At 44.3% G+C, this 26,298-nt stretch overlaps 1 protein-coding gene across 1 annotated transcript in view; it reads right to left on the bottom strand.

Moving 5' to 3' along the window:
• Positions 1 to 26,298, bottom strand: part of ME3 (malic enzyme 3) — a 227,621-nt gene that overhangs the window by 189,010 nt on the left and 12,313 nt on the right. The window contains exon 2 of the mRNA XM_069759277.1: positions 18,996 to 19,224. Coding sequence (XP_069615378.1) covers positions 18,996 to 19,217 — 222 coding nt within the window. The 5' untranslated portion in view covers positions 19,218 to 19,224. The remainder of the gene's footprint in view (positions 1 to 18,995; positions 19,225 to 26,298) is intronic.

Here is a 26,298-nt window from a genome sequence, read left to right as displayed (position 1 = left end):
GGGCCTCCGAGGGCTCACCAGACCACAGACGGGGTCTCAGAGGGCCGACCAGACAATAGGCGGGCCTCCGAGGGCCCACCAGACCACAGACAGGGTCTCAGAGGGCCGACCAGACCACAGGCGGGGCCTCCGAGGGCCGACCAAACCACAGGTGGGGCCTCCGAGGACTGACAAAACCACAGACAGGGTCTCAGAAGGCCGAACAGACAACAGGTGGGGCCTCCTAGTGACAGCCAGACCACAGGCGGGCCTCTGAGGGCTGACCAAACCACAGGTGGGGCATCTGAGGGCCGACCAAACCACAGACAGGGTCTCAGAGGGCCGACCAGACAACAAGTGGGGCCTCCTAGGGACGGCCAGACCACTGGCGGGCCTCTGAGGGCCACTTAGCTCAAACCTAGAATCTTGAAAAACTAACCAAGTAGGTAATGTTTTAAGTTTATCATAAAAATTATTATATACCGCACATACATACACTGTATATACTGTATATAAATAAATCAGCTAAACTGTTTGCTAAATTCTCCGTAATTCAGATTACCGCCTTTCACATTTTCTAAGAGGCACTGAGTGCCGTATCCTAGCCGAAGACTCCATTATTTATGCCCTCTGTATGCCTATTATGCACACTGTGCACTGTTCTATGCTCAGTCATGGTGAATAAGCATTTATTGTTGTTCACACATACAATTAAACTATTTATACGGGCGGAAAATACTGGCGATTTGTTGTTTTTACATGTACTATTCACTTTCCTCATGTCCTGCTGTTTTATTCATTAGATTGTGAATGTATCTAAACAAAACCTGCATTTATAGGACAATAAAGAAGAAAAATCCAACAAACAAGGATATTTGCATAGGCGGAAGCGGGGGGGCGCAAAATGAAATATTTAAAGAAGGTCATTACTTTCAGTGCTCGCCATAGAAATGTGATGGCATCCAGTAAATAATATAACGTTAGTGGGAGTTATGACAATAGATGATGGGTGACGCGCTCACACATGATAGGATTTTTGAGCTCTTTATAATTAATTAATATACAGTGGGTACGGAAAGTATTCAGACCCCTTCAAATTTTTCACTCTTTGTTTCATTGCCGCCATTTGGTAAATTCAAAAAAGTTCATTTTTTTCTCATTAATGTACACTCTGCACCCCATCTTGACTGAAAAAAAACAAATGTAGAAATTTTTGAAAATGTATTAAAAAATAAAAACTGAAATCTCACATGGTCATGACTCATAAGTCTTCAGCCCCTTTGCTCAGTATTGAGTAGAAGCCCCTTTTGAGCTCGTACAGCCATGAGTCTTCTTGGGGTTGATGTAACAAGTTTTCCCCCCTGTATTTGGGGATCCTCGGCTATTCTTCCTTGCAGATCCTCTCCAGTTCCGTCAGGTTGGATGGTGAACGTTGGTGGACGCCATTTTCAGGTGTCTCCAGAGATGCCCCATTAGGTCAGGGCTCTGGCTGGGCCACTCAAGAATGGTCACAGAGTTGTTCTGAAGCCACCCCTTTGTTATTTTAGCTGTGTGCTTAGGGTCATTGTCTTGTTGGAAGGTGAACCTTCAGCCAAGTCTGAGGTCCAGAGTAGTGATGAGCGAGTGTACTCGCTACTCGAGATTTCCAGCATGCTCAGGTGTTCTCCGAGTATTTTAGCCGTGCTCAGAGATTATGTTTGTATCGCTGCAGCTGCAAGATTTGCGGCTGCTAGACAGCCTGAACACATGCCAGGATTGCCTGTTTGTTAGGGAATCCTCACATGTATTCAGGCTGTCTAGCAGCCGCAAATCATGCAGCTGTGGTGACACATACATAAACTCCGAGTACGCCTAAAATACTCGGAGAACACCCGAGCATGATGGAAATCTCAAGTAACGAGTATACTTGGTCATCACTAGTCCAGAGCACTCTTGAAGAGGTTTTCATCCAGGATATCTCTGTACTTGGCTGCATTCATGTTTCCTTCAATGATAACCGGTCGTCCTGCCCTTGCAGCTGAAAAACACCCCCATAGCATGATGCTGCCACCACGTTTCACTGTTGGGATTGTATTGGGCAGGTGATATCACTAAAAAGGTCTATCTTTGTCTCATCAGACCAGAGAATCTAATTTCTCATAGTCTGGGAGTCCTTCATGTGTTTTTTAGCAAACTCTATGTGGGCTTTCATATGTCTTGCACTAAGGAGAGGCTTCCGTCGGGCCACTCTACCATAAAGACCCGGCTGGTGGAGGGCTGCGGTGATAGTTGACTTTGTGGAACTTTCTCCCATCTCCCTACTGCATCTCTGGAGCTCAGCCACAGTGATCTTGGGGTTCTTCTTTACCTCTCTCACCGAGGCTCTTCTCCCACGATTGCTCAGTTTGGCTGGACGGCCAGATCTAGGAAGACTTCTGGTGGTCCCAAACTTCTTCCATTTAAGGATTATGAAGGCCCATGTGCTCTTAGGGACCTTGAGTCCTGCAGAAATTCTGTTGAAACCTTGGCCAGATCTGTGCCTTGCCACAATTCTGTCTCTGAGCTCCTTGGCCAGTTCCTTTGACCTCATGATCCTCATTTGGTCTGACATGCACTGTGAGCTGTGAGGTCTTATATAGACAGGTGTGCGCCTTCCCAAATCAAGTCCTATCAGTTTAATTACACACAGCTGGACTCCAATGAAGGAATAGAACCATCTCAAGGAGGATCACAAGGAAATGGACAGCAGGTGACTTACATATGAGTGTCTGAGCAAAGGGTCTGAAAACTTATGACCGTGTGATATTTCAGTTTTTAGTTTTTATTAAATTTGAAAAATATTTGTTTGTTTTTTTCAGTCAAGATGGGGTGCAGAGTGTACGTTAATGAAAAAAAATGAATTGTTTTGAATTTACCAAATGGCTGCAATGAAACAGAGTGAAATATTGAATATTTCCTTTACAATTATAAGATTCAAAAATGACATTTGGCACCAGACTCTAAACCCTGAGGACGCTGGTACTGGCGAAACAAGGTAGGAGGCTATAAGGTATCTAATAGTAATAAAAAAAAACGGAAAAAAAACATGAATACAGAAAAAAGCTTTAGCAAAACTGATTAAGAATAAGAAGGTGAGCCATATCAAAAATTTAGAGGTGAGATAACTATAAAATTCAATACCATTCACAACCTGAAGACAGGGGGAGCAGTGTTTTGGGAAGAAATCAGCCATGTCATCTGTCATCCCAGAAAAACTGTAATTTGCTTGCGATGCGGAAACCACCAGAACAGTAGATGCTGCCGCTACATGGGACCCTACTCCCATAGGAGTCTGTACCCTCAGTGGTTATAAGGAGTTATCCAGTTTATACTACCAATTAGGGAATTCTGGGTTAATAAAGTGGTGGTCTACTGTTCAGGATATTCATTTCTCCAGGGCTGAACAAAGTATCTCTCGCTCTGGAGGACCTATCCTGTCCTGTATTACACAAACAACCTATTGATATGTACGGAGACTGCAATGCTTCAGTTTTCCTCCGGGGTTGCTGTAGAGAAATTGAGCACTTAGGGCTTGCTCACACTGGCGTATAATCCGGCAAGTGCAATGAGAGAACATCGCATTACACTCTGACCAATGTGATTTAATGAGTCAGTGGGGATCTGCGATTTTTCTTCTCAGCTCTATTTGGACGGGGGAAAAATAATAAAATCGCAGCATGCTTCAATTGTCTGCTAGAATTGGACTAAAGTTATGCCAATGCAACCCACCTCTAAGACCTGTACCTACAGGGAGCAACAGGGTGCAGGACCTGACTGGTGGAAAATGCATTTGAGATGCTGAGAATACCTTTTCTTAAAGAAAATTTATTCAGGTGGGTGCGTGTGCCCAAAATAGGATTGTGACCACCAGGAGGGCAACCAAGACATAACCCATCTATAAGTCAGAACAGAAGACCTTGCTTTCTGGTGTAGCTGGCACAGGTATGCATTTACATGGTCACCCTGCAAAAATGTATGGCTGACCAAAACCTCCCTCCGAAAGAAAAAGATCCGATTCCCAAGGGGGCACCATGAGCCGGACCACCACGATTATTAACTTCAGCAGTATGCAGGAATACGCTACAGAACAGAAATAAACGACTCATTTTTTAAGAACCTCATGTAAACCTTTTATGAGTTTCCACAAGGTGAGGATTCAGGTTTTTAGCTGCGGCCATTATTACCCATAGAGGTTTCTTCCCGATTAGGAGATTGTTAGTAAATGATCGGCCATTTGCTGCATCCTGTGAATAAAAGCTGCGGAACATCTATTTAAAAACATTCTATACAGCCGTGGACAAAAGCTGCCATTATTCTCCGCCGCCCCCTTCAGTAGTAAATTTGGGCAGAAGCTGTTGAGCGCCTTGTTGACACAAATTCTTCCTCATTTCGGTTTCAATAGCCGATGATCTGAAGTGGGCTGTCGGGGGAGATTAGGAAAATGAAATGATTCGGAGAATAATGTGGCTTTATAGGAGTCAATATTGTAGCCACCTGCTCTGTTTTGTGGAGACCCAGCACATTTTGTCTTTCGCCTGAATTGTTCTCACCTACACGGACTCGGTCTCATAAGATTAAAGCCATTTGGAATGACCATTTCTAATGTTAATAAAAAATATTTTCGAAGTTCTATCCCGATTAAGTGATCGAAAAAAAAAAAAAAACACACTTAGATATCCAAGCCGCGTGCAGGAAAAAAGGATGGGGCTTGTTGAACTTCAACATGTCCAACCCTTTGTGTCTGGCAATAGCTTATTTCACTTTTCCCATGTAAAACACATGCGCCGAGCATGCATTGTACGGGGGTGGGTTCATTAGGAATAGTTGGCCGATCAAAAAAATTGGGTTGACCTCTATTAAAAAAGTGTAGTTTTCAATATACAGCGTACCGTGGGGTTTCTTTAGATAAGGCGTTGTCATGATGAATGTAAGTAGTACTACTTTATAAAGAAGTTCGGAAGTCCAGCAGATATGACCCCTATGCTTATGTTTATGCTTATGTTTATGTTTATGCTTATGTTCCTGCTCCTGCTAGAGGGTTGGTACGTAGAGGTTGCCTTTGTGGTAGTATGTCCCGGATGTAAATTTACCAAACTTTTCAAAAGTTTCCTGATCACTGTTGACTTAATACTGTTTACAGAAATGGTCTCACCCGAAACAACCCCTTTCAAAAAGCTGCTGGGGGTAACGACATCATTTACTCCAGGTCCCGTTCCCTGTATCTCCCAGCCAACAGCATATTTTGCAGGGGGAAGATCTGGCCAGCCAAGTGTTTATGCCGCAGGAAATGTAGTCTTGCAGATTCAGATAAGTAAAACTGATCTGGAAATAGGATTCTCCAGGTCACGGCGTTCAGCAATTTATTTTTATAGAAATGCTGAAAAAAAAAATCTGAATTTTGTAAAAATAAAATAAATTATTTGGCTTCGTCTCACCATATTCCGAGAGCCGTAACATTTTTACTTTTCCGTTGATGGAGCAGAGTGAGGGCTTGATTTTGGGTGGTGAGTAGTGATGAGCGAGCGTGCTCTGAAAAGGTGTTATCCGAGCATGCTCGTGCGTTAGTAGTGTGTCTTCGGCATTCTCAAATACTATGTTCGAGTCCCGCAGCTGCATGTCTCGCGGCTATTTGACAGCCTCAACACAAGGTTACCTCTTGAAGCTCATCAAGAGAATGCCAAGAGTGTGCAAAGCACTCATCAAAGCAAAAGATGTCTACTTTGAAGAACCTAGAATATAAGACATCATTTGAGTTGCTTCACACTTTTTTGTTAAGTATATAATTCCACATGTGTTAATTCATAGTTTTGATGCCTTCAGTGTGAATGTACAATTTTCATAGTCATGAAAATACAGAAAAATCTTTAAATGAGGTGTGTCCAAACTTTTGGTCTGTACTGTATATATGTAGATGACACAGAATTCATGATTCACAATAGTTTATGTCACAGCTGACCTCCTCCTGTACAATGACTGATAACACCTCTATATACAGTAGAGAACACAGGATCCACCATTCACAATAGGTGATATCACAGCTCACCCCCTCCTCCTGTACCATGACTGATAACACCTCTATATACAGTAGATAACACAGGATCCACCATTCACAATAGATGATATCACAGCTCACCTCCTCCTCCTGTACAATGACGGATAACACCTCTATATACAGTAGATAACACAGGATCCACCATTCACAATAGGTGATATCACAGCTCACCTCCTCCTCCTCCTGTACAATGACTGATAACACCTCTATATACAGTAGATAACACAGGATCCACCATTCACAATAGGTGATGTCACAGCTCACCTCCTCCTCCTGTACAATGACTGATAACACCTCTATATACAGTAGAGAACACAGGATCCACCATTCACAATAGGTGATGTCACAGCTCACCTCCTCCTCCTGTACAATGACTGATAACACCTCTATATACAGTAGATAACACAGGATCCACCATTCACAATAGGTGATGTCACAGCTCACCACCTCCTGTACAATAACTGATAACAACTCTATATACAGTAGATAACACAGGATCCACCATTCACAATAGATGATGTCACAGCTCACCTCCTCCTCCTGTACAATGACTGATAACACCTCTATATACAGTAGATAACACAGGATCCACCATTCACAATAGGTGATGTCACAGCTCACCTCCTTCTCCTCCTGTACAATGACTGATAACACCTCTATATACAGTAGATAACACAGGATCCACCATTCACAATAGATGATGTCACAGCTCACCTCCTCCTGTGCAATGACTGATAAAACCTCTATGTACAGTAGATGGCACAGGACCTACAATTCAAAATGTCACAGCTCACCTCCTCCCCCTTCTGTGCAATGCCTGAAAACACCTATGTACAGTTAGGCAAACACCAGGCCAATTTTTTCTTTGGTTTACTGTTATCATTAATTTCTAGGCTTAAAGTTGCTTTAACCCCTTTCTAACATTAGACGTACTATCCCGTCGAGGTGGGGTGGGCCTCGACTGCTCCCGGCACATTAACCCCCAGAACACCGCGATCAAACATGATCGCGGTGTGCCGGCGGTGCAGGGAAGCATCGCGCAGGGAGGAGGCTCCCTGCGGGCTTCCCTGAGACCCCCGCAGCAACGCGATGTGATCGCGTTGCTGCGAGGGTCTCCCTACCTCCCTCCCTGCTCCAGGAGGGAGGTGGCTTCACAGAGCCTGCTCAGAGCAGGCACTTGGTAAGCCTGCAGCACTGCAAGTCAGATCGGTGATCGGTGATCTGTGATGTCCCCCCCTGGGACAAAGTAAAAAAGTTAAAAAAAATTTTTTTCCAAATGTGTAAAAGAAAATTAAAAAAAAAATTCCTAAATAATAATAAAAAAAAAATATTATTCCCATAAATACATTTCTTTATCTAAAAAAAACAAAAACAATAAAAGTTCACATATTTAGTATCGCCGCGTCCGTAACGACCCGACCTATAAAACTGGCCCACTAGTTAACCCCTTCAGTAAACACCGTAACAAAACAAAAAAAGAAAAAAAGGCAAAAAACAACGCTTTATTATCATACTGCCGAACAAAAAATGGAATAACACGCAATCAAAAAGACGGATATAAATAACCATGGTACCGATGAAAACGTCATCTTGTCCCGCAAAAAACGAGCCGCCATACAGCATCATCAGCAAAAAAGTAAAAAAGTTATAGTCCTGAGAATAAAGCGATGCAAAAATAATTATTTTTTCTATAAAATAGTTTTTATCATATAAAAGCGCCAAAACATAAAAAAAATATAAATGAGGTATCGCTGTGATCGTACTGACCCGAAGAATAAAACTGCTTCATCAATTTTACCAAACGCGGAACGGTATAAACGCCTCCCCCAAAAGAAATTCATGAATAGCTGGTTTTTAGTCATTCTTCCTCACAAAAATCGGAATAAAAAGCGATCAAAAAATGTCACGTGCGCAAAAATGTTACCAATAAAAACGTCAACTCGTCCTACAAAAAACAAGACCTCACATGACTCTGTGGACTAAAATATGGAAAAATTATAGCTCTCAAAATGTGGTAACGCAAAAAATATTTTTTGCAATAAAAAGCGTCTTTCAGTGTGTGTGACGGCTGCCAATCATAAAAATCCGCTAAAAATCCCACTATAAAAGTAAATCAAACCCCCCTTCATCACCCCCTTAGTTAGGGAAAAATTTAAAAAATGTATTTATTTCCATTTTCCGGTTAGGGTTAGGGCTAGGGTTAGTGTTAGGGTTAGGGTTAGGGCTAGGGTTAAGGCTACAGTTAGGGTTGGGGCTAAAGTTACGGTTAGGGTTTAGATTACATTTACAGTTGGGAATAGGGTTGGGATTAGGGTTAGGGGTGTGTCAGGGTTAGAGGTGTGGTTAGGGTTACTGTTGGGATTAGGGTTAGGGGTGTGTTTGGATTAGGGTTTCATTTATAATTTGGGTGAAACACTTGGGGGCTCAAAGTTCTCACAACACATCTAGATAAGTTCCTTGGGGGGTCTAGTTTCCAATATGGGGTCACTTGTGGGGGGTTTCTGTTTAGGTACATTAGGGGCTCTGCAAACGCAATGTGACGCCTGCAGACCATTCCATCTAAGTCTGCATTCCAAACGGCGCTCCTTCCCTTCCGAGCTCTCCCATGTTCCCAAACAGTGGTTCCCCCCCACATATGGGGTATCAGCGCACTCAGGACAAATTGGACAACAACTTTTGGTGTCCAATTTCTCCTGTTACCCTCGAGAAAATACAAAACTGGGGACTAAAAAATAATTTTTGTGGGAAAAAATTTTTGTTTTATTTTTACGGCTCTGCATTATAAACTTCTGTGAAGCCCTTGGTGGGTCAAAGCGCTCACCACACATCTAGATAAGTTCATTAGGGGGTCTACTTTCCAAAATGGTGTCACTTGTGGGGGGTTTCACTGTTTAGGTACATCAGTGGCTCTCCAAACGCAACATGGCGTCCCATCTCAATTCCTGTCAATTTTGCATTGAAAAGTCAAATGGCGCTCCTTCCCTTCCGAGCTCTGTCATGCGCCCAAACAGTGGTTTACCCCCACATATGGGGTATCAGCGTACTCAGGACAAATTGTAAAACAACTTTTGGGGTCCATTTTCTCCTGTAACTCTTGGTAAAATAAAACAAATTGGAGCGGAAGTAAATTTTTTGTGAAAAAAAGTTAAATGTTCATTTTTATTTAAACATTCCAAAAATTCCTGTGAAGCATCAGAAGGGTTAATAAACTTCTTGAATGTAGTTTTGAGCACCTTGAGGGGTGCCGTTTTTAGAATGGTGTCACACTTGGGTATTTTCTATCATATAGACCCCTCAAAATGACTTCAAATGTGATGTGGTCCCTAAAAAAAAAAATGGTGTTGTAAAAATGAGAAATTGCTGGTCAACTTTTAACCCTTATAACTCCCTAACAAAAAAAAATTTGGTTCCAAAATTGTGCTGATGTAAAGTAGACATGTGGGAAATGTTACTTATTAAGTATTTTGTGTGACATATCTCTGTGATTTAATTGCATAAAAATTCAAAGTTGGAAAATTGCGAAATTTTCATAATTTTCGCCAAATTTCCGTTTTTTTCACAAATAAACGCAGGTACTATCAAAGAATTTTTACCATTGTCATGAAATACAATATGTCACGAGAAAACAGTGTCAGAATCACTGGGATCCGTTGAAGCGTTCCAGAGTTATAACCTCATAAAGGGACAGTGGTCAGAATTGTAAAAATTGGCCCGGTCATTGACGTGCAAACAACCCTTGGGGTTAAAGGGGTTCAGGACGATTGAAACTTATAGCTCTATTCCATGATTTCGGCTGATTTTCAGGGTTGTCTACCATGAATTTCATTAACGTCACATTACACACTGTGCAAGAGGAACTCCGAGAGAAAATCAAACGCAGTGCGGTAGGTGTGGTGCACCATGGTTTTGTTATGCCTCAACCTTAACATATACGGTAAGCCTCACCCTAAATCGCCTTTGATTTGTGCAAATAAATTGTATTGAAAGACACGGACAGTGATGCTCTTATGGATGGTCTAAACTTAACTCCCTTCCATTACAGACAATTTTCTATTTCTCCATTATCCAAGGGTCATAACTTTTTCATGACCGAACAAGAGTTTGTTTGTTTTTTTTGCAGTACAAGTTGTACTTTTGATTTTTTTTTTTTTACCAAACTAAGTTTTAACCCCTTTCTGCCAGCTGATGGAATAGTACGTCAGCTGGCAGATCCCCTGCTTTGAGGTGGGCTCCGGCGGTGAGCCCACATGAAAGCCGGGACATGTCAGCTGTTTTATACAGCTGACATGTGCGCGTAATGAGCGCGAGCGGAATCACGATCCGCCCGCGCCCATTAACTAGTTAAATACCGCCGTCAAGCGCTGACAGCGGCATTTAACTAGCGCTCCCGGCCGCGCGGCCGGTGGTGCTCGCACCGCTGAGCCCCGTCACATGATCGGGGGTCAGCGGTGCATTGCCATAACAACCAGAGGTCGCCTTGAGACCTCTATGGTTGTTGATGGCCGATTGCTTTGAGCGCCACCCTGTGGTCGGCGTTCAAAGTACACCTGCATTTTTGCTACATAGAGGTGATCTGTACTTCACCTCTATGTAGCAGAGGCGATCGTGTAGTGCATGCTTCTAGCCTCCTATGGAGGCTATTGAAGCATGCCAAAAATTAAAAAAAAAAGTGTTTAAAAATATAAAAAAAATAAAAAATATATAAAAGTTCAAATCACCCCCCTTTCGCCCCAATCAAAATAAAACAATTAAAAAAAAAATTAAACATACACATATTTGGTATCGCCGTCTTCAGAATCGCCCGATCTAACAATAGAAACAAAAGATTCACCTGACCGCTAAATGGCGTAGCGAGAAAAAAAATCAAAACGCCAAAATTATGTTTTTTTGGTCGCCGCAACATTGCATTAAAATGCAATAACGGGCGATCAAAAGAACGTATCTACACCAAAATGGTATAATTAAAAACGCCAGCTCGGCACACAAAAAATAAGCCTTCACCTGACCCCAGATCACGAAAATTGGAGACGCTATGGGTATCGGAAAATCGCGCAATTTTTTTTTTTTTTTTAGCAAACGTTGGAATTTTTTTCACCACTTAGATTAAAAATAACCCAGACATGTTAGGTGTCTATGAACTCGTAATGACCTGGAGAATCATAATGGCAGGTTAGTTTTAGCATTTGGTGACCCTAGCAAAAAAGCCAAACAAAAAACAAGTGTGAGATTGCACTTTTTTTGGAATTTCATCACACTTGGAATTTCTTTCCCGTTTTCTGTTACACGGCATGGTAAAACCAATGGTGTCGTTCAAAAGTACATAAGCCCTCAAATGGCCATATTGACGGAAAAATAAAAAAGTTATGGCTCTGGGAAGGAGGGGAGCGAAAAATGAAAATGAAAAAACGGAAAAAGCTCCGGGGGTGAAGGGGTTAAAAACCAGTTAAAAAGTGGAGTGAAATTTTGAAGTAAATGCAGTTCAGTCCAACTAACCTGATTTACAGCTCCTCAGTGTGCCTCCTCCCTGCTGCTGAATCTCCCCCAACTAACATGATTTACAGCTCCTCAGTGTGCCACCTCCCTGCTGCTGAATCTCCTCCCAACTAACATGATTTACAGCTCCTCAGTGTGCCTTCTCCCTGCTGATAAATCTACACCTAACTAACCTGATTTACAGCTCCTCGGTGTGCCTCCTCCCTTCTGCTGAATCCCCCCCAACTAACCTGATTTACAGCTCCTCAGTGTGCCTCCTCCCTGCTGCTGAATCTACACCTAACTAACCTGATTTACAGCTCAGTGTGCCTCCTCCCTGCTGCTGAATCTAGACCTAACTAACCTGATTTACAGCTCCTCAGTGCGCCTCCTCACTGCTGCTGAATCTCCCCCCAACTAACCTGATTTACAGCTCCTCGGTGTGTCTCCTCCCTGCTGCTGAATCTTCACCTAACAAACCTGATTTACAGATCCTCAGTGTGCCTCCTCACTGCTGCTGAATCTACACCTAACCTGATTTACAGCTCCTCAGTGTGCCTTCTTCTTGCTGCTGAATCTCCCCCCAACTAACCTGATTTACAGATCCTCCTGTGCCTTCTTCCTGCTGCTGAATCTACACCTAACAAACCTGATTTATAGCTCCTGAGTGTGCCTTCTTCCTGCTGCTGAATTTACAACTAACTAACCTGATTTACAGCTCCTCGGTGTGCCTCCTCCCTGTTGCTGAATCTACACCTAACTACCCTGATTTACAGCTCCTTGGTGTGCATCCTCCCTGCTGCTGAATCTACACCTAACTACCCTGATTTACAGCTCCTCAGTGTGCCTTCTCCCTGCTGCTGAATCTACACCTAACTAACTTGATTTACAGCTCCTTGGTGTGCCTCCTCCCTACTGCTGAATCTACTCCTACGTAACCTGATTTACAGCTCCTCAGTGTGCCTCATCACTGCTGCTGAATCTACACCTAACTAACCTGATTTACAGCTCCTCAGTGTGCCTTCTCCTGCTGCTGAATCTACACCTAACTTGATTTACAGCTCCTCAGTGTGACTCCTTCCTGCTGCTGAATCTCCACCCAACTAACTTAATTTACAGATCCTCAGCGTGCCTCCTCACTGCTGCTGAATCTACACCTAACCTGATTTACAGATCCTTCCGTGCCTCCTCCCTGCTGCTGAATCTACACCTAACTAACCTGATTTACAGCTCCTCGGTGTGCCTCCTCCCTGCTGCTGAATCGACACCTAACTAACCTGATTTACAGCTCCTCGGTGTGCCTTCTTCCTGCTGCTGAATCTACACCTAACTAACCTGATTTACAGCACCTCGGCGTGCCTTCTTCCTGCTGCTGAATCTACGCCTAACTAACCTGATTTACAGCTCCTCAGTGTGCCTCCTCCCTGCTGCTGAATCTACACCTAACTAATCTGATTTGCAGCACCTCAGTGTGCCTCCTCCCTGCTGCTGAATCTACAGCTAACTAACCTGATTTATAGCTCCTCATTGTGCTTCCTCCCTGCTGCTGAATCTACACCTAACTAACCTGATTTACAGCACCTAAGTGTGGCTCCTCCCTGCTGCTGAATCTACACCTAACTAACCTGATTTCCAGCTCCTCAGTGTGCCTCTTCCCTGCTGCTGAATCTACACATAACTAACCTGATTTACAGCACCTCAGTGTGGCTCCTCCCTGCTGCTGAATCTACACCTAACTAACCTGATTTACAGCACCTCAGTGTGGCTCCTCCCTGCTGCTGAATCTACACCTAACCTGATTTCCAGCTCCTCAGTGTGCCTCTTCCCTGCTGCTGAATCTACACCTAACTAACCTGATTTACAGATCCTCAATGTCCCTCCTCCTTGCTGCTGAATTTCCTCCCAACTAACCTGATTTAAAGCTCCTCAGTGTGCCTCCTCTCTGCTGCTGAATCTCCCCCCAAATAACCAAATTTATAGCTCCTTCCCAACTAAACTGATTTACAGCTGATTGGTGTGCCTCCTCCTTGCTTCTGAATCTCCTCCCAACTAACCTGATTTACAAATCCTTAATGTCCCTCCTCCTTGCTGCTGAATTTCATTCCAACTAACCTGATTTACAGATTTACAAATCCTCTCTGCTGCTGAATCTCCCCCAACTAATCTGATTGACAGCTCCTCAGTGTCTCTCCTCCCTGCTACTGAATCTCCCCCAACTAATCTGCTTGACAGCTCCTCATTGTCTCTCCTCCCTGCTACTGAATCTCCCCCAACTAATCTGATTGACAGCTCCTCATTGTCTCTCCTCCCTGCTACTGAATCTCCCCCAACTAATCTGATTGACAGCTCCTCAGTATCTCTCCTCCCTGCTACTGAATCTCCCCCAACTAATCTGATTGACAGCTCCTCATTGTCTCTCCTCCCTGCTACTGAATCTCCCCCAACTAATCTGATTGACAGCTCCTCAGTGTCTCTCCTCCCTTCTACTGAATCTCCCCCAACTAACCTGATTGACAGCTCCTCAGTGTCTCTCCTCCCTTCTACTGAATCTCCCCCAACTAACCTGATTGACAGCTCCTCAGTGTCTCTCCTCCCTTCTACTGAATCTCCCCCAACTAACCTGATTGACAGCTCCTCAGTGTCCCTCCTCCCTGCTGATGAATTTTCACTCACCTAACATGAGTAGAGAATACACTTGGACTCATGAATAGTGTTGAGCGATACCGTCCGATACTTGAAAGTATCGGTATCGGATAGTATCGGCCGATACCCGAAAAATATCGGATATCGCCGATACCGATATCCGATACCAATACAAGTCAATGGGACATCAAGTATCGGAATGTATCCTGATGGATCCCAGGGTCTGAAGGAGAGGAAACTCTCCTTCAGGCCCTGGGATCCATAGTGAGGTGTAAAATAAAGAATTAAAATAAAAAATATTGATATGCTCACCTCTCCGGCGGCCCCTGGACATCACGCTGGTAACCGGCCGGCTTCTTTGTTTAAAATGAGCGCCTTTAGGACCTGTGAATGACGTCGCGGCTTCTGATTGGTCGCGTGCCGCCCATGTGACCGCCACGCGACCAATCAGAAGCCGCGACGTCATTCGCAGGTCCTAAATTCCTAGAATTAGGAGTTTAGTGAATGAGAATGACGTCGCGGCTTCTGATTGGTCGCGTGGCGGTCACATGGGCGACACGCGACCAATCAGAAGCCGCGACGTCATTCTCAGGTCCTAAAGGCGCTCATTTTAAACAAAGAAGCCGGCCGGTTACCCGCGCTGAATTCAGGGGCCGCCGGAGAGGTGAATATATCAATATTTTTTATTTTAATTCTTTATTTTACACATCCCTATGGATCCGATACCGATACCACAAAAGTATCGGATCTCGGTATCGGAATTCCGATACCGCAAGTATCGGCCGATACCCGATACTTGCGGTATCGGAATGCTCAACACTACTCATGAGCTCTTACTCTTTAGCTGGACTTCTAAAATGCTAATTTTAATATGAGGATTATACAGCCCTTCTGACATGGCTTTTCACAGTAAGTACACTAAACTTAACAGGTCCACGCGATTTAATTAATAATGTATGGCAATTAAATTATGAAATCTACTGACAGATCACAGTTCAAGCTTGAAGTGTGGGTTATAAACCCTTTTGATTTTTTTAATCACCTATAGCCAAGACTACTGGGAAGCAAGAAGCATCTCTTGGCCCTAAAGTCGTCCTGTGGACTGAGGCTCATTATCGCGGATCATATAATGCATCTTTGTCCTTTTATATCAGATAATAAACTGCTGATGGTGGTAATTAAACAAAAACGTGCTTCTATTTCTTCCTTCTCATGTGTATAAATTGGATTTTTATAACATTTACTATAGAAAATAATTAACTAATCGAGTCCTCAGTACTAATATGAGGGAAGCTAAACCAACATCAAGGCAGTCACTAAACATTCGGGACTTTGGATTCTCTTACTGGAAAAAAAACTAATTACCGTAGTCCATTAGGCCAGAAATGCCTCTGTAGTATGGAAGGGGAGAATTATCATCTAGATTTGCTTTCTCGGCCCAAAAATCCACTGCAAAGAAAGGCATTTGGTCTGGAGGACCATTCATAATTCACATTTATGGGCAACATGTGATACCATATTTCTCCAGCAGTGGCCACTGCAGCTTTTCCCCACGATAACTGCTCTTGATCTGCAGCGATCAGATGATTGTCAGTGGGTATTTATTTAAAGAAGGGTCTGTCCAGATAGCAAACACCATTTTAAGCATGGATTTACCATTGATTACTTCAAGATGAAGACTTTTTACATGTTAGGAACCTGCATTGGCTAAAACTTTCTAATATGCGCTATATGGACAAAAGTATATGCCCCCTTCCACATGATGAGATGTTCTGACCTCCCCTTTTACATCCATAGACAATAATGTGGAGTCGGCCCTTTTGCAGCTGTAACAGCTTCCACTCTTCTGGAAAGGATTTCTACAAGATTTTGGAAGCCGGTGTGGGAATTGTTGCACAGTCATTGAAAAGATAATTTGTGAGGTTGCTAAGTGTTAAGAAACTGAAGGCAGCTCGGAATAGTATCTGAACGGGAACAAATCTTTTCAGGTTTCCCTTCAGTGGAACTAAGGGCCCAATGCCGACCCCTGAAAAACAAGCCAAGCTGACTGACCATCAGTTAACTCACTCAATAGTCATCAACGCAGACAGAAAGCAAATGGGGCAAAAGTTTTAATGAAAACCAATTGCAAAAGTTAGTTTTAGCCCCAAATACATGCACTTAAGTTAAAATAAAAAAAAAATGGTCCCCAAAGAATCCGATGGGCCCTGAGAAGGACCGAACCTTCTTTGCACTTAAAGTCAGCAGGAGTAACCATGCTTCAACAGTGACAACTTCGGAATGGTATGTAAAGATTTTAAAAAAAACAAACTAGGATTTATAAACGTAGTGAAGTCATCAAATATCAAGAATTGCATTTTTCAAGGTAGCAAAAAAAGCTCTTATCGGAATTGCTGAAGTAATCATACTACTAGATAAAGAGGAACAATGCGGTTCTTTCTCCCCTGCAGTAACAGGAAAGACAGCAGCCGACTCAGCACAAAGACTCAGCACGTGGAATACTGCACGTGCCGCTGGTCTGTCCGATGATGCAGGGGCAGTTTTTCCACTGAAAATGGCCTGAAAAAGTGATCTTGACAACTTCTGAGCAGCGTTGTAGTCCAAATAGCAAACAACTTGCAAGCGCATGCTCCTTGCTAAGGAGACCTGCCACAGCAGAAGTGGCCGGTAACCTAGGCAAACAGCATAGTAAACTAAAGATTTTTAAAAAATAAAAATTAAATTGAAAAGTTGCTTGTTTTTCACAAGCACTTTGACATTTGAAACCATTAATTAACATGAGACAACCCCTTTAAGGATCGTCCATCAGTATCAAAGTTCTGGACAATCCCTTTAAGTGTCAAGAATGTGTGTAAAACCCACTAGCATTTCTTGCAAACGTAGGGGATGTGAATCGGCACATGGCTCATGGAGCTGGAAATAAACACCAGGTCCTTAGTGGAAACGGAGACCATAACGGGTGGGGAGGGGGAGCGCTTATTTTGATTTTTGCTAAAAGAGCCTGCCTTGTTACTTCCTTCCTCCCATGCAGTAAGAATATATTATATTATATTATATATATCATCAAAAAAGGTAATCAGGCGATTCATAAATCCAGGCTTCTGGGGTGAGAAGTGCCGATGACAGAAGTCAACATCGGCACTTCCCCTCCATGTATGGCAAAGCAAAAAGAGCGCGGAGATCTACCAGTCACTCAAACCCTAACTACTTATTTCCCTGGAGGGAGACTGAACCCATTCATTCTCAAAGCTGCTGGTGTTGACGTCATTGTGGTGTAAGGCTACGTTCACATTTGCGGCTTTGGACGCAGCGGCGTCGCCGCAAAACAACGCACGCGTCATGCTTCCCTATCTTTAACATTGGGGACGCATGTGCGTTCGTTTTCATGCGTTTCGGTGCGTTTTGCGACGCATGCGTCCTTTCGACGCACCTGGCAGTGCGTTGCAAACGCAACATGTTGCATTTTTTCTGCGTCCAAAATTTTAAAAAAACGCTTGCATCGCACTTGCGTTGTATTTGCGTTGTCGAAGCTTCAAAACCTCCATTGAAGTGTATTGGCAACGCAGAAGACGCAAGTACTTGCGTTGTTGTGCGTTGTAGGACGCATGCGTTCTTTACTTTAAAAATAGAGACACTGAAAAGACCCTATATATTAAAAAAGGGTTGAACGCATGCGTCAAAAATGCATACGTTCTACTTGCGTCTTTGTGCGTCGTGCGTTGCGTCCAAAGCCGCAAATGTGAACGTAGCCTAACTACAGGAGTGAAGAGGGTGTAACTATACCCAAACCTTGGGGACAAAGGGTGCCACTCTGCCGAATAACAGCACACCATCAGATATTGTTCTGATATTTAGGAATTGCTATTTATGCAGTTTGTTACCCCTTTCAGCTATAGGAATGCCTTTCCTCATGTGCGAGATTCCCGGCATTGCTATAATAGCAGCTCACGCTCCAGGCATGTGTACAGTGTAAACTTACTGCAAGGAAACTTCTCCTCTCAAGGACATTGTGTAAGTGTTAATTACTCCAGGCCAAAGTCGGGGTGAGGAAAAAAAATCAGTTATGTCCCTGTGTGTGGGGTCCACGTGAGAGCAGAACGATCTGGAGTTCACATATAGTAAAACTCAACACCCCAACCTAAAACAATGTTTTGACATATCACAGGGATGTGTCCTGTTATAATCCTGTGTCTAGGGAATGACTTGATTGTTTAAGGGATTAACCCTGTAAAAGACAAATGGATTAATTTGGGCTGATCTACACGACCCACAAATTTTGTTTATTTTGTGTCTTTGCGACACATTTATGACATATTTTATGGAAACTTGACAAGGGTGGACAAAAAAGGTTGTGCTCGAAATCGCGATCCCATCCTCCAAAAGTGCACCAAAAAGTTTAATTTTTGTGGTCCAAAGCAAACCAACTAATTAATGGTATAAACATAGCGTGCACCAGATTTATTAACCAGGATGACACAAATGTGGTGTATCTTAAGAATGTCTAGTTTACATTTGAGCAGTTATATTAATTATAAGCTCCTCAGGGGCGGAGCAAGACATTGGGAATTTTTAATTGGAGGATTTTGAATTATTGCATCATGCTCCACCCTTGAGGGTCTAGAATAGGCAAATCACATCAGTTTTGCACAGAGATTGAAAACTATTGAATTATTAAATTCTTTATCAATTGTTAAGATTTTTGTTTGCGATCAGTGAATAGAAACATATTTAAATATTTTTTAGTGGAAGCAATCCATGAGTATCGATAAGAAGTAAGACAACACCAACAGGAGATTGATCACGCAAAATATACCTATAGGCGCTGACTTACCTTATTGAGGTGAGGGTTTCTGGTGATGTCGTAGCCCCTCTTTTTGATGGTTGGAGTTTTGGGCGGATGCACAGCAGCAGGCCCCGAGTGGCACAACCTCACCATCTCCCATGTAGCTCGGTGAGGATTTCGGACAAGCGGAAACAACGATCCCGTTTTCAGGACGCACCTGGAGACTCTGCTTCCGATGGACATTGTGCATCTAGCGATCAAGCTGTTCATATTTTATCTAAAAAGAAAAGAAAAATATAAAAATAAATCTTCTAGATGAGTCATAGAAGATCAATGATTCTGCCCTTCCTTTTAAGAAACTGCAGATTGAATAGGCTGAAAGGCAACTGCAGGAGCTCTCCTCCAAGGACTCTAAAGACTCAGGAGACTAGCAGACACTGGAGGACAAGAAGTCCTTCTACTGCAGAAGCCAAGGGCATCCCTTCCAACATTACTGGACCCTCCTCTCTTTCTAAGGGGCAATTGGCAGCAAGAGCTACTCCTATGGCACAGAAAAGGATGCAATTTGGTAGAAAAGAGCTGAAAACTGCAGCAGTGATATCACTTCAACAGCGCCAGGTTGATGGTCAATGCCACTGAGATGACTGGTTATGTGCAATGTTCACATCATACATCAGGATACACGCAGCGGTGGTGAACCAGCGCTGTGCCCAGCGAAGACAAATACCTTTTGAGTTTATAATTTTACACAGTTGGAGGCCCAGTTTGTGGACAACCCCTTTACATCTAAAAATCAAGACACATTGCAAATGTTCCCATTGGCCACTAAGCCTTACCGTAGACTCATGCCTTAGCTATTCTGTACAGATAACATGTCAGCCGCCTCAATATTATAGCAGCAATACACCCCCCACCCCAAACTGTAGATCTAAAGGCATTGTCCCGTTTACAAAACTCATTTGCATACATCCTGTTGAAGAATTTTGACTATAAAGGAGGTCATCTGGTCCTGATCCTCATCTCTGGGTCTGTGTCAGACAGCCCATTGATTCAAACAGTAACTGCAATACCTTATTTTTCCTGCGGAGGTGCTACAGGAAAATTAAACACTTACAACTAGATTTCTCCCACAGATTACAGTCAATAATAGGTGTAAATAAAAGTAGGGGGAAACATGTGATCAGCTGATTATCAACGGACCCTTTTTACAAGGTATCGAGCGATTGTTGAATGTGAAGAACAAGAATATTTGTCCATTTTACCAAAAAGATTAAGAAAAAAAAAAAGAAAAGATAAATGTAAAAAAATAAAATAAAAAAGCTATCAGCTTTTGTTTGTACAAGTAGGAATAGCGGTTATGTCTCTGCGAGCAGTGTCAGTGCAGATAAGTACTGGAGGCTCACTGAAGTCTGGACTAGATAAGAGTCTTCGGAGGATATTCTCACACTTGTAGAACTAGTATGAAGTTCTCTGAAGAAAGTGCTGATATTGGGGTTATTACAACCCTAATAAACAGACACAAGGAGTATAGGAGTCTATTCCTCCTAGTTTTTCTCGAGAGGCATAAATTACCTATTCAAAGCCTGAGGGACCGAAGACCCAATAAATGGCTGTCGGCCAAAGGACGGTTCATCCGATTGTTTGACGAGCAGCTAATTCGACCAACTCTCTCATAAACAGTAGCACTCGCTTGGCTGAAGGCTCCTGTGCCCTCTACGAGAGCGCCACTGACATACTCCTCTAGCAGCAGCCCATCTCTGGATAAAAAAAATAAGAACTGACAGCCCGAAATCAGGCATGCTGACAGGAGGCCCCACACAGACTGTTGGCCAAACCCACCGATATCACCCAACGGAAGTCTGCCTGGGCTTTCTCCCCTCTCCCTGTTGAAGACACATGAACTCTCACTTGTGTGTAAGGGAGAATCAAGGGAGATACCTGTCTGCAGAACGAATGTTTGGCAGGCAGCCCCAACAGGTCCTTAGCCCAGTAGCACTTTAGCTTTCCTATTACAACTGGAACAACCAGACACCTCATGGGCTTTACTGGTCCTCACTTTCCTCTCTAAGTATTATGGTCAAACATGTCATGAATTTAGAAGACAATGTGCGCCAAACTCAACGTAGCAAATGGGCCAAGGAATCTTCTTGAGGATTAACTCCATGCAATCTGTAGCTAATCTGCAGGAAAACTGGGCTGGAGGGGTTGGGTTAAGCGTGGGGAAAGAAGCTATGTATTTATTTCCCTGTGTGGATATTTTTTCATTGCACGTGTATGTTCCTAATTAAAGAGGACCTGTCGCCAAGTCAAAAGTGGGCAGCTTTCTGTTTTTTTTTACATATCTGCCATACTGTTCCATTATGGTCTTTATCAAGGGCACGTTGCCTCATCCTGGGGCGTGTCTTTCTGCGTTATTATCCAGTGTGCACCAACCCCTTGCAAAGAGTGTAAAAATTATCACTAAATAAAGAAAAAAAAAATCTCGGGAACTGTATGGCGGATTTAAAATTAAATATTTTGAGGGCTTTTTTTTGTTTCGAATAAAAAAGAATAATAACTGGACACTTTAAAAGAGACGGTCATCATGTCAAGATTTGATGCAATTTTGAAAAATTGTGCGAAAATGCTAGAAATACCACATTTTTGGAAAATCTCAATATGAAAGCACAGCGCTACTTTTACAGACCAACCCGATCGGATACACCTTGTCGCGGTTGGATGGCTTTTACGCTTTTTTGAGCAAAATAGTGTCAACTACATACGTTATTTACATGTGTTATTACAGTTGATTAATATACTTAATGCAGGATATACGAAAGTTATACCTATGATATCAGTGTGTGTGTGTATCTATAATATAACGCTGGGAGCGTCACTCTGTCCGAAGCCTTTATAGACTGCGCAGGCGCGACGCTCCTAGCGTTACATTATAGTGTCAGGAAAAAAAAATGGCGCAGGAAGGCGCGGACTGCCGGAAGCAGGGGGTCGGGAGCAGGGGGACACCGTACACATATTTGCGCCCTGATTATGCTGTGGCACTTCATGCCACAGCAATTTGTTACTTACGCCATTCCTTTCCGCCCCGCCCATTTTCTTCGTCCTCCTGCTGCCGGAATTGGCGCCTGCGCAGTCCGCGCTTTCCGGCGCCATTTTCTTTTCACCTGCAGTGTGTCTTCAAGAAAATGGCGCCGGAAAGCGCGGACTGCGCAGGCGCCGATTCCAGCAGCAGGAGGACGAAGAAAATGGGCAGAAAGGAATGGCATAAGTAACAAATTGCTGTGGCATGAAGCTGTGGCACTTCATGCCACAGCAATTTGTTACTTACGCCACCTGATTCCTTTCCGCCGCCATTTTCTTGGTCCTGCTGCCGGAATCGGCACCTGCGCAGTCCGCGCTTTCCGGCGCCATTTTCTTGAAGGCACACTGCAGTGTGTCTTCAAGAAAATGGCGCTGGAAAGCGCAGACTGCGCAGGCGCCGATTCCGCCAGCAGGAGGACCAAGAAAATGGCGGCGGAAAGGAATCAGGTGGCGCAAGTAACAAATTGCTGTGGCATGAGGCTGTGGCACTTCATGCCACAGCTATTTGTTACTTACGCCACCTGATACGGGGCATATATTATGGAGCAGCGTATGGGGCATATGGATGGGAGCAGCAAATTAAAGAACGGTGGCGCAGGATGGGAGCAGCACACGACAGAATAGGGCAGCACATGACAGAACGGGGGTGCAGGATGGCAGCAGCACATGACAGAACGGGGGTGCAAGATGGAAGCAGCACATGACAGAACGGAGGCGCAGGATGGGAGCAGCACATGACAGAATGGGGGCGCAGGATGGGAGCAGCACATGACAGAACCGGGGTCCAGGATGGGAGCAGCACATGACAGAACGGGGGCGCAGGATGGGAGCAGCACATGACAGAATGGGGGCGCAGGATGGGAACAGCACATGACAGAACGGGGGCGCAGGATGGGAACAGCACATGACAGAATGGGGGCGCAGGATGGAGCAGCACATGACAGAATGGGGGTGCATGATGGCAGCAGCACATGACAGAACGGGGGTGCAAGATGGAAGCAGCACATGACAGAACGGGGGCGCAGGATGGGAGCAGCACATGACAGAACGGTGGCGCTGGATGGGAGCAGCACATGACAGAACTGGGGAGCAGGATGGGAGCAGCACATGACAGGATGGGGGCGCAGGATGGGAGCAGCACATGACAGGACGGGGGCACAGGATGGGAGCAGCACATGACAGGACGGGGGCGCAGGATGGGAGCAGCAAATGACAGAATGGAGGCGCAGGATGGGAGCAGCACATTATTATTATTATTATTATTATTTATTGTTATAGCGCCATTTGTTCCATGGCGCTTTACATGTGAGGAGGGGTATACATAATGAAAGCAAGTACAATAATCTTAAACAATACAAGTCATAACTGGTACAGGAGGAATGAGGACCCTGCCCGCAAAGGCTCACAATCTACAAGGGATGGGTGAGAATACAGTAGGTGAGGGTAGAGATGGTCATGCAGCGGTTTGGTCGATTGGTGGTAACTGCAGGTTGTAGGCTTGTCTGAAGAGGTGGGTCTTCAGGTTCCTTTTGAAGGTTTCGATGGTAGGCGAGAGTCTGATGTGTTGTGGTAGAGGGTTCCAGAGTAGGGGTGATACGCGAGAGAAATCTTGTATACGATTGTGGGAAGAGGAGATAAGAGGGGAGTAGAGTAGGAGATCTTGTGAGGATCGGAGGTTGCGGGTAGGTAAGGACCGGGAGACGATGTCACAGATGTATGGAGGAGACAGGTTGTGGATGGCTTTGTACGTCATGGTTAGGGTTTTGTAGTGGAGTCTCTGGGCAATGGGGAGCCAGTGAAGGGATTGACAGAGGGGAGAGGCTGGGGAATAGCGGGGGGACAGGTGGATTAGTCGGGCAGCAGAGTTTAGAATATATTGGAGTGGTGCGAGAGTGTTAGAGGGGAGGCCACAGAGCAGGAGGTTGCAGTAGTCAAGGCGAGAGATGATGAGGGCATGTACTAGGGTTTTTGCAGATTCATGGTTGAGGAATGAACGGATTCGTGAAATATTTTTGAGTTGAAGTCGGCAGGAAGTGGAAAGGGCTTGGATATGTGGTTTGAAGGAGAGATCAGCGTCAAGGATTACCCCGAGGCAGCGAGCTTGTGGGACTAGGGAGAGTGGGCAGCCATTTACTGTAATGCATAGGTTCGTTGGGGGGGTCGCGTGAGATGGGGGAAAGATGATGAATTCTGTTTTGTCCATGTTAAGTTTCAGAAATCTAGCGGAGAAGAAGGATGAAATAGTGGACAGACATTGAGGGATTCTGGTTAGAAGGGAGGCGATATCTGGTCCAGAGATGTAGATCTGTGTGTCGTCAGCATAGAGGTGATACTGAAAGCCATGAGATTCTATGAGCTGTCCCAGGCCAAAGGTGTAAATGGAGAAGAGCAAGGGCCCAAGGACTGAACCTTGTGGGACTCCGACAGATAGGGGCCGAGGTGAGGAGGTGGTGTGTGAGTGGGAGACGCTGAATGTCCGGTCTGTTAGGTATGATGAGATCCAGGATAGGGCCAAGTCTGCGATGCCAAGGGATGAGAGGGTTTGTAATAATAGGGAATGGTCCACTGTGTCAAAGGCAGCCGACAGGTCGAGGAGGAGGAGGACAGAGTAGTGTCGCTTGCTCTTGGCGGTTAAGAGGTCATTGGTGACTTTAGTTAGGGCAGTTTCGGTGGAATGGTGTGGCCGGAAGCCAGATTGTAGGTGGTCAAAGAGGGAGCAAGAAGATGGGAGGACAGTTCAAGGTAGACGTGTTGTTCTAGTAGTTTTGAGGCATAGGGGAGAAGTGATATAGGGCGATAGCTAGATACAGAGGATGGGTCAAGAGAGGGCTTTTTGAGGATAGGTGTGATGGAGGCATGTTTAAAGCTTGAGGGGAAAACACCAGTTGTTAGTGATAGGTTGAAGAGATGGGTTAGGGTTGGGATGAAGATTGTGGTGAGGTTTGGGATGAGGTGGGATGGGAGTGGGTCAAGTGCACAGGTGGTGAGATGTGATCTTGAGAGTAGAGTGGAGAGTTGATCTTCTGTAATGGTGGAGAAGTTGGTTTTGGAGGTGGAGCACATGACAGAATGGGGGCGCAGGATGGGAACAGCACATGACAGAATGGGGGCGCAGGATGGAGCAGCACATGTCAGAATGGGGGCGCAGGATGGCAGCAGCACATGACAGAATGGGGGCACAGGATGGGAGCAGCACATGACAGGATGGGGACGCAGGATGGAGCAGCACATACCAGGATGGAGACCATATACCAATATAAATGCTCGCCACCCGGACGTAGAACGGGTTCAATAGCTAGTATATATATATATATATATATATATATATATATATATATACAGTGGGGCAAAAAAGTATTTAGTCAGTCAGCAATAGTGCAAGTTTCACCACTTAAAAAGATGAGAGGCGTCTGTAATTTACATCATAGGTAGACCTCAACTATGGGAGACAAACTGAGAAAAAAAAATCCAGAAAATCACATTGTCTGTTTTTTAACATTTTATTTGCATATTATGGTGGAAAATAAGTATTTGGTCAGAAACAAAATTTCATCTCAATACTTTGTAATATATCCTTTGTTGGCAATGACAGAGGTCAAATGTTTTCTGTAAGTCTTCACAAGGTTGCCACACACTGTTGTTGGTATGTTGGCCCATTCCTCCATGCAGATCTCCTCTAGAGCAGTGATGTTTTTGGCTTTTCGCTTGGCAACACGGACTTTCAACTCCCTCCAAAGGTTTTCTATAGGGTTGAGATCTGGAGACTGGCTAGGCCACTCCAGGACCTTGAAATGCTTCTTACGAAGCCACTCCTTCGTTGCCCTGGTGGTGTGCTTTGGATCATTGTCATGTTGAAAGACCCAGCCATGTTTCATCTTCAATGCCCTTGCTGATGGAAGGAGGTTTGCACTCAAAATCTCACGATACATGGCCCCATTCATTCTTTCATGTACCCGGATCAGTCGTCCTGGCCCCTTTGCAGAGAAACAGCCCCAAAGCATGATGTTTCCACCACCATGCTTTACAGTAGGTATGGTGTTTGATGGATGCAACTCAGTATTCTTTTTCCTCCAAACACGACAAGTTGTGTTTCTACCAAACAGTTCCAGTTTGGTTTCATCAGACCATAGGACATTCTCCCAAAACTCCTCTGGATCATCCAAATGCTCTCTAGCAAACTTCAGACGGGCCCAGACATGTACTGGCTTAAGCATTGGGACATGTCTGGCACTGCAGGATCTGAGTCCATGGTGGCGTAGTGTGTTACTTATGG

The sequence above is a fragment of the Ranitomeya imitator genome, chromosome 3 (assembly GCF_032444005.1).
Source record: "Ranitomeya imitator isolate aRanImi1 chromosome 3, aRanImi1.pri, whole genome shotgun sequence".
In the NCBI taxonomy this organism is placed as follows: domain Eukaryota; kingdom Metazoa; phylum Chordata; class Amphibia; order Anura; family Dendrobatidae; genus Ranitomeya; species Ranitomeya imitator.
This window is presented reverse-complemented; position numbering and strand designations above follow the sequence as displayed.